We start from the raw sequence: 11,173 nt of genomic DNA, 5'->3' as shown, positions 1-11,173 counted from the left end.
TGTCACATTTGCTTTCAGAATTTACTGATATTCAGTAAAATTCATTTTCCATCCACCTGTGCAGTGTTGCCTGTGCCATTCACTACTACACCACCCTAAATCTTAATAGATCCATTCCCATGCTTGACAGTTAGCATGGTGTTCTTTTCATCAAATGCTGTTCCTTTTATTTGTCCAAACATACCTTTGGTGATTTGTGACCAGAGAGTTGCATTTTTACTTCATCAGTCCAAAATGCATCTAGATTTTCCCAGATGTTTTTTTTAACACCACTTCTGTCTCAGCTAAACCTTTTTTGCAGGTCTTTTTCTGTCATTTGAGGGTTTTGCTTTGCCTTTATGGTCAGTATACTAGCAGTTGTACCCGAGTTTCCTTGGTTTTCTAAATCTTGCCTTGACTCATGCAGTTCACCTTAACTGCTAATCCTTTTCTGACATTTTGGACAGTGGAAATTGTGAGCTGGAAGCTGGAAGAACTTTTTATAGTTTTCCTCTGCCTTGATGGCTACAATTGCTGGTCATACCGCACTCCTAAAGCTCCTTTCCCAAAACCAGCCACCCCAGTACACTGCATAAGCACATAACTCCTGAAGAAAAGGGCAAGTGAAAGAAACTTTGCGGTGAGTCAAGACTTAAGGATGGCAACATGTGATTTCTATGGAAGAAAAGTGCTGTTCTGTGGTCACCTACGTCAATGATGCAAATGTTGCACAACACACCACAAGTTATAAACTTGATACATCTTCCAAAGATGCACACTTCACTGCAAGGCTTCGATTACAGAAGATAACAGAATGGAGATGAATGATTACAGAAGAGCAAAACCTGGTATTAAGTATGACAAATTTGATTCAGATGACTCTGACAACAGTTTGGAAAGCAACAGGACTACAGCCTCCTATCAGGAACCCAAGAGCTCAGGTGCAGTATATAAACACACACCTACACATTGAGGGATGCACCCTAGAGATGTAGCATATAAAGTTTTCACACCAATATGTCAATTAACAAGGCACTGACACGTGTTTACTGCTAAAAGAACAGTAGTTTGTAGTATGTTTCGTGCCAACAAACTGGTTTATCACAAAAACTCTATTTGCAGTATAGCACGGTATTCTATAGTATAGTATTCTATACTATTTGCAGTATAACACGGTTTAACAGTGTACCATAGAACTATGGCATCATGATGAAAAATCTGACAATTTGGGAACGTTAAGTCACTGAACCCAAACATTGTTTAGTCAAAAGTTCTTTTAACTCCCTTTTCTAGTTGTGCACCTCAGTTAGGCAAACAATGTAGCGTTTTTTACTCATTTTCCGTCTAGCTGAGGCTCTTTCCATCACACAATCCCCACAAGCATCCATGTAGTAAACATTTATGGACACAATCTAAGTAGCCTCAGGTGCTCCTGAGTGGTGCAATAGACTAAGACATCAACCCAACAGGAGATTGTGAGTTTGAAACCAAGTGAACACCCATCCATAAGTGAACATCCTATATATATATATATATATAATATATATATATATATATATATATAAGAGGCAGAGCATGCTAGATAGTCAGTCACTGCCAATGTGTATTCCTGTCTAAATTTCACTTCCATAGAAGTTAGCCAGCTAGCATATTTTCATTTCTGTTCTCCCCATGTCTGCGTGGGTTTCCTCCGGGTACTCCGGTTTCCTTCCATGGTCCAAAGACATGCTGTCAGGCCGATTGGACTAGGTGTGAATGTGTGTGTGATTGTGTATGTATGTCTGTCTGTCTGCCCTGCGATGGACTGGTGACCTGTCCAGGGTGTGTCCTGCCTTCCGCCCAGTGACAGGCTCCAGCACCCCACCGCGACCCAGAAGGATAAGTGGTTTATATGATGTATTTATGTATGTATGTATGTATGTATGTATGTAAATATATATATATATATATATATACATATATACACACACATATTATATATATATTTAACTGTAAATTTGTCACTGATTTAATTAAATTATGTGCTAGCTGTGCTGTGTGTTTATTTATGATTCAGGCACACACATATCTACCTGTGCCTTTTGAGGTTCCTCCCTGAACAGTTGATTGACAGCTCTGATATGTATCCAATAACATTGCAAAAATCATGCCTGGAAACCAGGGGAAGTAAAATCAGGACAGGGATGTAAGATTAGACTCCACACAGGTCCACATGTACTTTAGATCAGTACCAGGACCAGAATCCATTGCAACAGTAAACCAATGACAGACGTCTGTGGAAGATGAATCACTTCGTAACGTACTGCGCTCAGAGAGTGTCAGAGAGCAGAAAAAACTTTCACTAAATGCACAACTAACAGCCTCAACTAGCCAGAACTGAAGAAAAATGAATCCTTTGCCACTGGTTACTGATAACAGGCCCTTTTTAACTGGCCTACATCACATAATCTCTGTAATTGGATAGGGTATTCTGCCTTCATTAGAGTAGGCTGATCAGTTTAGTGAAAAGATAACAATTAATTATCAGCCCTGAACTTAAACAGAAATGACCAGCTTTAAGTCTGTGCTCCTCTGAAGGCTTAAATATTGTTACTTCCTCATCAGGTCACTTAATAATTATTTTAATTATTTTATAATTTTTGTTAAGCAAAAATGATACTTTCATGTAGTATATTTTACTTAAAAGTAATGGGTTTATTCTAAATGAGTATATTTAGTATTGGTGTGGAAACAGATCACAGTTGTGCAAATAGGGTAAGTGTACAAGTGGGACCAAAACTAGGATTAAAATACTAAGACCCCATACTGCCCACCCTTGTGGCAAAACGTACTAATGGTTTGTGGGACATTTTTATTATGTATTAGTATTAAGTATTAGTATTAGTAAGTTTTGACACATTGAATTTAATGATAAATGTTAACACCAACTTGTTCCGTGGGAAAAACAAAGTTGGGCAACAAAATTCTTGCATGGTTTTTTTTTTTTCACTCATTTAGATAACTATTTGTAAGTTTTGTAAGTTTGCATTAGCAAAAATGTTTTACTTATTAAAAGCTGAGTTTTGTTCCTTTTTTCACTGTCATGCTGTCACTGTCATTTACTATTTATAATGATTTTCCCCCCAAGACAAGCACAAGGCTTGTAACTTCCATTCCTTTCTTCCATTGAAAAATTAAGAACATATGTTTGAATTTATTTTGTTCAATTTATTTTGTTATATTTTCACACTGTCACAGTTTCCCAGTTCAGTCACCACGCCGTTTCATTCCTACTTCTGTTTTATCTCCATATGTCCCTAGTTTCACTTCTGTTTGTCATAGTTTTTAGCTTGTTTTTCGACCGTTACATCACTGAAGGCAGTTCCTTTTTATAGGGTCTTTGAATGCTGTCGAGAGATGCGTCTTTCTTTTGTGAGAAATTGCTGGTCCTTCAGGACCTTCAGTCTCCCACAATCCATCATGCACAGCTCAAAACAATTGAAAAAATGGCAGAAACAGGAAAACAAGAGGAGAAAAAAGAAAAAAAGAAAAAAAGATTGCAATGAAATGTAAATTTCAATGGAATGTTTTAATAAAATGTAACTTTAATGTGTCACATTGGTCAGGCCGTCCTAAATGTGCATGAGTGAGCGCTAAAGAGGAGTCTTCGCATACTAGTGCTGGGAAGGTCTCTCCTACCTTCTCAGCAGCCTTCACATTGAGACACATCTTAAGTGTGTATAAACTTGGCCCCTTGTTATGTCCTTTACCTCTGTGTAGTCTGTAATAGACTCTGCACTCCTGTCATATCTCATGGCACGGGACTAATTTTCAGTGTTGTGTGCAGAAGCAGGCAGGAAACCAGCCCACTGCAGGTGGGAGCGGACCAAAGCACGCAAATTAAGGTAGAATGATCATCAAGTCATTCTAAAGAGTTGCAATCAACACGCAAATTCTTTCAGTCCTAGGGCCACAGCTGCCGAGCCCAGCAAAACACCAAAAATAACTGTCCTGTGGTTAAATTCCTGCTTCATGTTTACTAGGAAGAAATGATGTTTGGTGAAGTTATTTCACAGTGAGCCTGATGACCATGACTGCTGTGTTATTTCAGCAGAGGATAACGTATTTGTGAATAGATTATGTCAGATATTGGACAGTTCCAGATATCGGAGGTTCGTCTTGAAGATATCGGAAGTTCGTCTTCATTTCAAATAAATGAAAAAATGATGTAAAGCGGCAGTGATATTGTACCAGTACTTACAATGGAGCACATGTGCACACACATCACTCCAGTCCTGCCCAGTGTCTCCAGTGCTGCCCTGTATGTGGTTGAAGTAATTCCTGCTCCTTCCCTTGTGGTGGAGAACATCCAACGACTCCTCCCATGCTAACAGTTGAACCTTCAAGTCAAGTGCGCTGCTGTTGTCCATGTCCACGTCTCTGAATAGTCCTGGAGCAAGTCCTGCTCATCATTTAGTACAATTCAGTTAGATTGAATAAGGATCATTCTTTGAGAAGTCACAAACAAAATAAAAACATAAAATGTAGCTGAATCAAAAGGCAATACAATCACATGTTTATTTGTGTTTGAGGAGAAGGGGGAATTAGAAAAGAAGGGCTTGAAGGCAAATAAAGACCTAAATTGCGATTGCCGCTTATGAATATCCAAATAAATAAGGCTAAAGAATTTCTCTCTGTATCCGTTCCCTTCTAGGACGAGACACTGCAGGAAGCAGAACCTACATACTGACTGCAGTGTGTCTGGGGCTGCTGTGTGTTCTCCTGCTGATTGCCATCACAGTGATGTGTACAAAGTTGAATCACCTGGCTACTCAAAGAGACCAGCTAAAGATGAGCAAGAACAACCTGACTTTGGAGAAAGATGAATTACAGGCCAGTTACAACAAACTAACTACAGACAGAGACCAGTTACAGACCAATTACAACAAACTCACTACAGACAGAGACCAGTTACGTACCAGTTACAACAAACTCACTACAGACAGAGACAAGTTACAGACCAGTTACAACAAACTCACTACAGACAGAGACCAGTTACAGACCAGTTGCACCAAACTCACTACAGACAGAGACCAGTTACAGATTAAAAACAGCAATCTGGTTATAGAGAGAGACCAGTTAAGGATCAGTTACAATAACCTGACTGTAGATAGAAGCCAGTTACAGACCAGCTATAACAATGTGACAAATGAGAGGGACCAGTTAAAGAAGGAGAATGACAAGCTGACTATAGAGAGAGACCAGTTAAAAACCAGATGCACTAACCTGACTATAGAGAGAGACCAGTTACAGACCAGGTACACCAACCTGACTATAAAAAGAGACCAGTTACGGACCAGTTACAACAAACTAACTACAGATAGAGACCAGTTACAGATTAAAAATAGCAATCTGGTTATAGAGAGAGACCAGTTAAGGACCAGTTACAACAACATGACTGTAGATAGAAGTCGGTTACAGACCAGCTATAACAACGTGACAAATGAGAGGGATCAGTTAAAGAAGGAGAGCGACAAGCTGACTATAGAGAGAGACCAGTTAAAAACCAGATGCACTAACCTGACTATAGAGAGAGACCAGTTACAGACCAGGTACACCAACCTGACTGTAGAGAGAGACCAGTTACAGGCCAGTTACAACAGTGTGACAAATGAGAGGGACCAGTTAAAGAAGGAAAAAGATGAGCTTCAGAACAAGTTGGCTGTTATTGGTAAGAAATTATTTATTAATATTTATTAAGGCCTTTCTTAAAATAGGAACCAGAATCATGGCAATGAATGACTAACAGAAAGCATCATAATTATACTTAATAAGATAATTATTCTTTACTAACCTCCTTTTTGTATGAAACCCTCAGTCACACCACTACCAAAATGCCATTTAAAACACTTCATTGCTACACATATAAGCACTGTATTAGTAGGCGTCACAATACAATAGAACAAGTTAAAGCTTTTCTGTTTAGGAGAGTTGAAGATTTGGAAACATAATGGTTAACAACAAAAATGATTTAACAGCAGGTAGAAAACCACTGCACAGATTATTCAGGCTAGCTGGAGTTGCCTTTTTTTAAGTATACCTGTGTACAATGAGAAACCTACCATTGCTACATATAGCCCAAAGGGGTGCTATTTTTTGGGGGGCATAATTTATTTTCCTCATATTCGCCCATTTGCTATTATCGTGTGTAAGTGGTTCAACAATGATATTCAAAATCCAAAACTGCCTTCCAAGAACCACCTGACCAAAATGGCATTTTCCTAGCTTCAAGCGAAAGTTTAAAGGTCTTTTCCCATTTCTTAAACTTTTTTGGATATAAGTAGGTAACTGTTAGCTAACTACAACTGATAATTGCTTTATTTGATCCAAGAAACCCACAAATAAATGAGAGGAGGAACATATGAGTGGAGAGGCCTCAGGTGTCTGACAATGTCAATGCAAGAATTTATCCTATTTAGAAGTTGGAAATCCTACCCTCCAGAGGATGCTGTGAAAATAGTTATTATTTCTTCTTTTCATAGAAAGAGGTCAGGTTTTGCCTTAGTGCTGCTAATGGATAAAACGCCCCTGTCCAGAAATTCTTCCACCGCTAGGACCAGTGCTGGATCTAGGAAGTTTAACCACAGGTGTCAGATTTCTAGAGTTTGTTTAGAACAGATTTATATAGTGAACTATAAAGTATAGTGAACATTTCCAAATATGGAATCAGTTTACAGTCTGACAGCAGTGCAGTCATCATCATCAATAGCCAGAATATTCACATCAACGACTATGCTAGATATGCATACACTCAACCAACACTTAAAAAAACTTTATTATTATATGTGCATCTGCACACCACAGCCACAAACTCTGTCCAGTGAAGATGACATAACAGAGTTCGGTGGGCAGCTGCCATGGTTTGCCACCCTGTAAATCCATCCCTGACCAGAGCCTCTTAAAATGAAATATGTGATTGATAAAAACTCTTTTTAAGAGATTTAATATGTCGTCTTAAGACATAAATCACTAAGCCTCTTAACCTGATAGGCTCATTTTCTGTTATGTGGGGTAACACTGCATTTACTCACTCCATACATATTATTAGTTACTGAATTATATCTCAAGATTTATACCAGAATAATAATTCTACAGTGTTTTTAAACAAGGGTATTTTGTCTTTGTTGTGCGTAAATTTACCTAACATTAGCCGTCACTAAAAGCCTCCTGTAAAACCCCATTATTAACCCTTAGGACCCAAAGCAAAATGCACAGCTGAAATCCACCTGTGACCATCCATCAGCCAGCAGTCCAGCTCCAAAGTCACCCAAAACTCGCTACTGTTATATTATATCTCTGCTTTTAGCCTTCATATTATAAACAAATCACTGAAAATAATGAAATGATTCACACATCAGAACTCAGCAGAACCTGCTCTGACTAGCCAGAGTGACAGAAACCAGCTCTAACATCCCACAGCCAGGAATACAGTACAAACACACAGCCAGAACCACTGTAAAATCTGCTATTAGCTCTCTGCTTCAGCTTTCTTCTGACAGCAAAAGGGTCAAAACAGCAACGCGATTTACATCACAGCTCAGCAGGACTTACCCTTTGTGTCCAGAGTAAATTTTATGGAGATTCAACAATGATTCAGTCAGTAATCCAGTTCAGAAAACCACCAGTTTAGATCCTGCGTTTACATCCATTTAAATCTCCAATTTAAAGTGCCTCACAACACATGTAGCTACAAACTTGAACTTCTCCTCATGTCTCAAACAGTCCTCTGACAAAAGGTGCTGTTCCAATCCACTACACTGAGTGGACTTAAAACCTTCCCTTAAAAACACAAAAAATCAGGACCTGAAAACACATTTTAAGAGATAAACAACAATAAATGACAAATATTATTATTAATATTATATAAATATTATTATCTGCCTCTCAATTTGTAATTAAAAATAAAGCTGTCTTGCTGTGTATTACAGTTTAGCACTCAGCATGAATCCAAGAGGACAGAGAATCAATTAAAAAACATGGCCGTCTTATGCTAATTGTTTATTTTTACTCAGTAATTACCAGTTGAATGAATCACCATCAAAATTCTTGCACTTTCAGCTCACAGACACTCCAGACTAACAATTTCTGAAAAGATATCTAAGGTGTCACTTGTTTTCAAGATCTCTATAAGCAAAAAATGACAAAATTTTGCAAGCGCTAGGTACATTTTTGATCAAAAATGACCCAAATTCATTAAGGTATCACATTTGTGTCAGCATTTACATGTCAAATAATGGCACATCTGAATATCTCAGGGTCTCCTGAAAATAACAACATATGCCTTGTGTGACTGTCTCTTGTAAATACTTTAGAATTGCAATTGTAATTGACCTAAAATACCCCTAATTTACCCCAATTACCCTAGGATTCTAAAGGTTAAAGACGATTGCTATATTAAGTTATTGGAGTATCTGGATTGACAGCATGTCTTTACTGTAAAAATAACACATTTAACATTACATTAATTGTTTTCAAAACATAGTGTCCGACTGAGCTTCGTATGTCCTGCTCTATAAACAGATACATGTAACCAGGAGGAATGGCTGGACTTTGGTGGCAAAAAGTACTATGTCTCTACTGGAAAGAAGAGCTGGAGTGAGAGCAGAGAGGACTGCAGACAGAGAGGAGCAGACCTGGTGATCATAAACAGCAGAGAAGAACAGGTGAGAGAGAGCATGTGCATGTAAGAAAGCTACCATTTTCAGCAATATATTCATGCTGTGCAACCATGTTTACAGGAATTTTTGCTTAAAACACTGTACGGAGATCGAGCTTGGATTGGTCTGACTGACACAAAGACAGAAGGGGACTGGAAATGGACAGACGACTCAGCACTGACCATTAAGTAAGTGACTAAGATTTTTCCTTCTCCTCTCATGAAAACACACCAAGTTAAACTAAACGAACTCTAAACATTCTTCCTTACTTGAACTTGAACAGAGGAGTAAATGTATGCAAATTGTTTTACTATGTTATTTTCTTATTTGCCCAGGATTTTGTTGCTCTTATATTCTACATTATATTAAACCTAACTGAACATATAATATGAAACATATCTGAGCACATAACATTAAACCTGACTCACTAATCAGAACCTGGTTTTGTTTCTCTGGGTTACAGTTTCTGGTGTCCAGGTGAACCAAATGATTCAAATCATGAGGACTGTGCGGAGCTTTTGAGTATGACAGATAGGAAGTGCTGGAATGACATTCCATGTTATCTCAAAGAAGGGTGGGTCTGTGAGAAAAGTGCTTAAGTTATAGAGAGATCGCTTCTGAAGAAAAGGCTCCATCACAAAACAAGCCAAATGTAATGGATAATGTAACCCTACACACTTAAAAGCAGGAGAGTTTCTAAATGGTGCCTGTAATCACTGTTATAAAATACACTTGGAGGTCACATACACAAAAAAAGAAACTTAGAAAGGGTCACATGACTGCACAAACAAGACAGTATTGTCTGTGAGATGGTGCATTGATAAGAGAGAAGTCACTATCAGGTACATATTGGGTCATTAATAAAGTTATTGTTATTTTAGCTGCCTATCACAACATATTGGAGTTCAGTGGATTAATGTAGTGGTTCCTAACCCTGTTCCTGGAGTACCCCCCACACATTTTCATGTTTCCCCTGCTCCTAACACACACAATCCAACTAATAGCACAGCAACCCTTTTATGACGAAGTGGATGTGTAGAGAGCTGGAAAACACTACAATGTGCAGGGCAGGGGGAATTCCAGAAACCACTGGATTAGTGAATATGATCAGGAGGTATGTATTTACATCTAAATCATCCGATTTGCATGTCTATATCCTCAAATTAGGGCTGAAACTCTGAACTTTGAGCTCATATTATTTCATTTCAACTCCAATATGCTGTAACAGACAGCAAAAAGAACTATCCTTGTTTACATTCAAATATTTTTGGACCTGACTATATGTGATCCTATGAGTGCCAGATGTCAAACACTTAAGCAACAGAACACGAGAGGGAGTGTGTTATCGCTAATCTGCGATAACATACAACCTCGAGTGTTCTATTGCTGTTATACAACAGTTGATTAAATAAAGTAAAAAATTAATAAACCAGGCCGTGAATGCAGCATTTAATAAGTTTTAATGTTAGCAATTCCTTTCGCCAAATTATAGTTCCTTAACAAGCAGCTTGTTGTTACGTCAGAGTAACGAACTCCGCTCACTCGCTGCACAGTCTGCTGTAAACCTCGCCTTCTGAAGTACAGACTGAGCCATAAAACTGCTGCAATATCAAGTTTAGCTCAGTGTTGTCTTTTTTTTCTAGATCAGTATTAATGTTGTTTTGTTCCAGCCAGTCTGTAAAGCATCTTACAGCCCATTTTGTTTGGTGAATGGTATTCGGTTCATTTCCGGCTGATTCCACGTTGTTAAGATGTTCTTCTGTCACAGCTGCCAACTAAAAAGCTTGCTCAGTGGTGATGACAGTTTCAGAATTTAGTGTAGACTCATCTTCAGAGTCTGACCAAATCGGCTGTCGGTCAAATGTGATCTTAAAAGTATCCATTTTCTGTTGTGCACAAAGTAAGAAGTAAAGACGTGCAAATGGCTTGAGTGTCTCCTACAGCTGTCAAAGTTGTTGCTTAGCAACAGCATCTCAGCAGAGTAATACAGTGTTTGTGAAAAAAAAATGTGATGTTATGATGAAATAACAGCACAGTTAGAACGCTTCTCAACCAACTGTTATATAAAGCCATATAAGTAATACACAATATATTGACCAGGATATGTCAAAACCTGTGCCTGCATTGAGACTGACCTCATTAACTCTTTAACCACATTATCTACACAGAAAAGCAAGCAAACCCACCTCAAGACAAGCAGGGAAAGCTGTTAGGGCTTCAACGTTACAGTCAATAGCACTTCAAATGTTTTTTTTTTTTCTCTTTTGTTTTGTCTTCATTAATGTATCCACATCAGGTGTACTCAATATGAGTATATTAATCCCAGAAAAAAGATCAGAGGTGACTAAAAAATCATGGTTATATCCATCTGAAATGGCCATGTTGCATTATGTGATGCAGTATATCACAAAGACAGCTCTTGCTGTCTAGAACTAAGTAGGTTTTATAAGTGAGGCCCTTTGAGATTTTCCTCATTTCTTTTTCTCTTGTCTATTAGT

At 38.2% G+C, this 11,173-nt stretch overlaps 1 protein-coding gene across 1 annotated transcript; it reads left to right on the top strand.

Annotated features, from left to right (window-relative positions):
- The first annotated feature begins 751 nt into the window (after positions 1-751).
- Positions 752-10,198, top strand: LOC118816482 (CD209 antigen-like). The gene is made up of 5 exons (XM_036582885.1): positions 752-920; positions 4,673-5,689; positions 8,539-8,681; positions 8,757-8,863; positions 9,139-10,198. The coding sequence occupies exons 1-5, from the start codon at positions 794-796 to the stop codon at positions 9,272-9,274; spliced, it is 1,530 nt and encodes a 509-aa protein (XP_036438778.1). The 5' UTR covers positions 752-793; the 3' UTR covers positions 9,275-10,198.
- The last annotated feature ends 975 nt before the right edge of the window (positions 10,199-11,173 follow it).

The sequence above is a fragment of the Colossoma macropomum genome, unplaced genomic scaffold (genome assembly GCF_904425465.1).
Source record: "Colossoma macropomum unplaced genomic scaffold, Colossoma_macropomum, whole genome shotgun sequence".
Taxonomy (NCBI): Eukaryota; Metazoa; Chordata; class Actinopteri; order Characiformes; family Serrasalmidae; genus Colossoma; species Colossoma macropomum.
The sequence above is the reverse complement of the archived record's forward strand: the minus strand, read 5'-3'. Positions and strand labels throughout refer to the sequence as shown.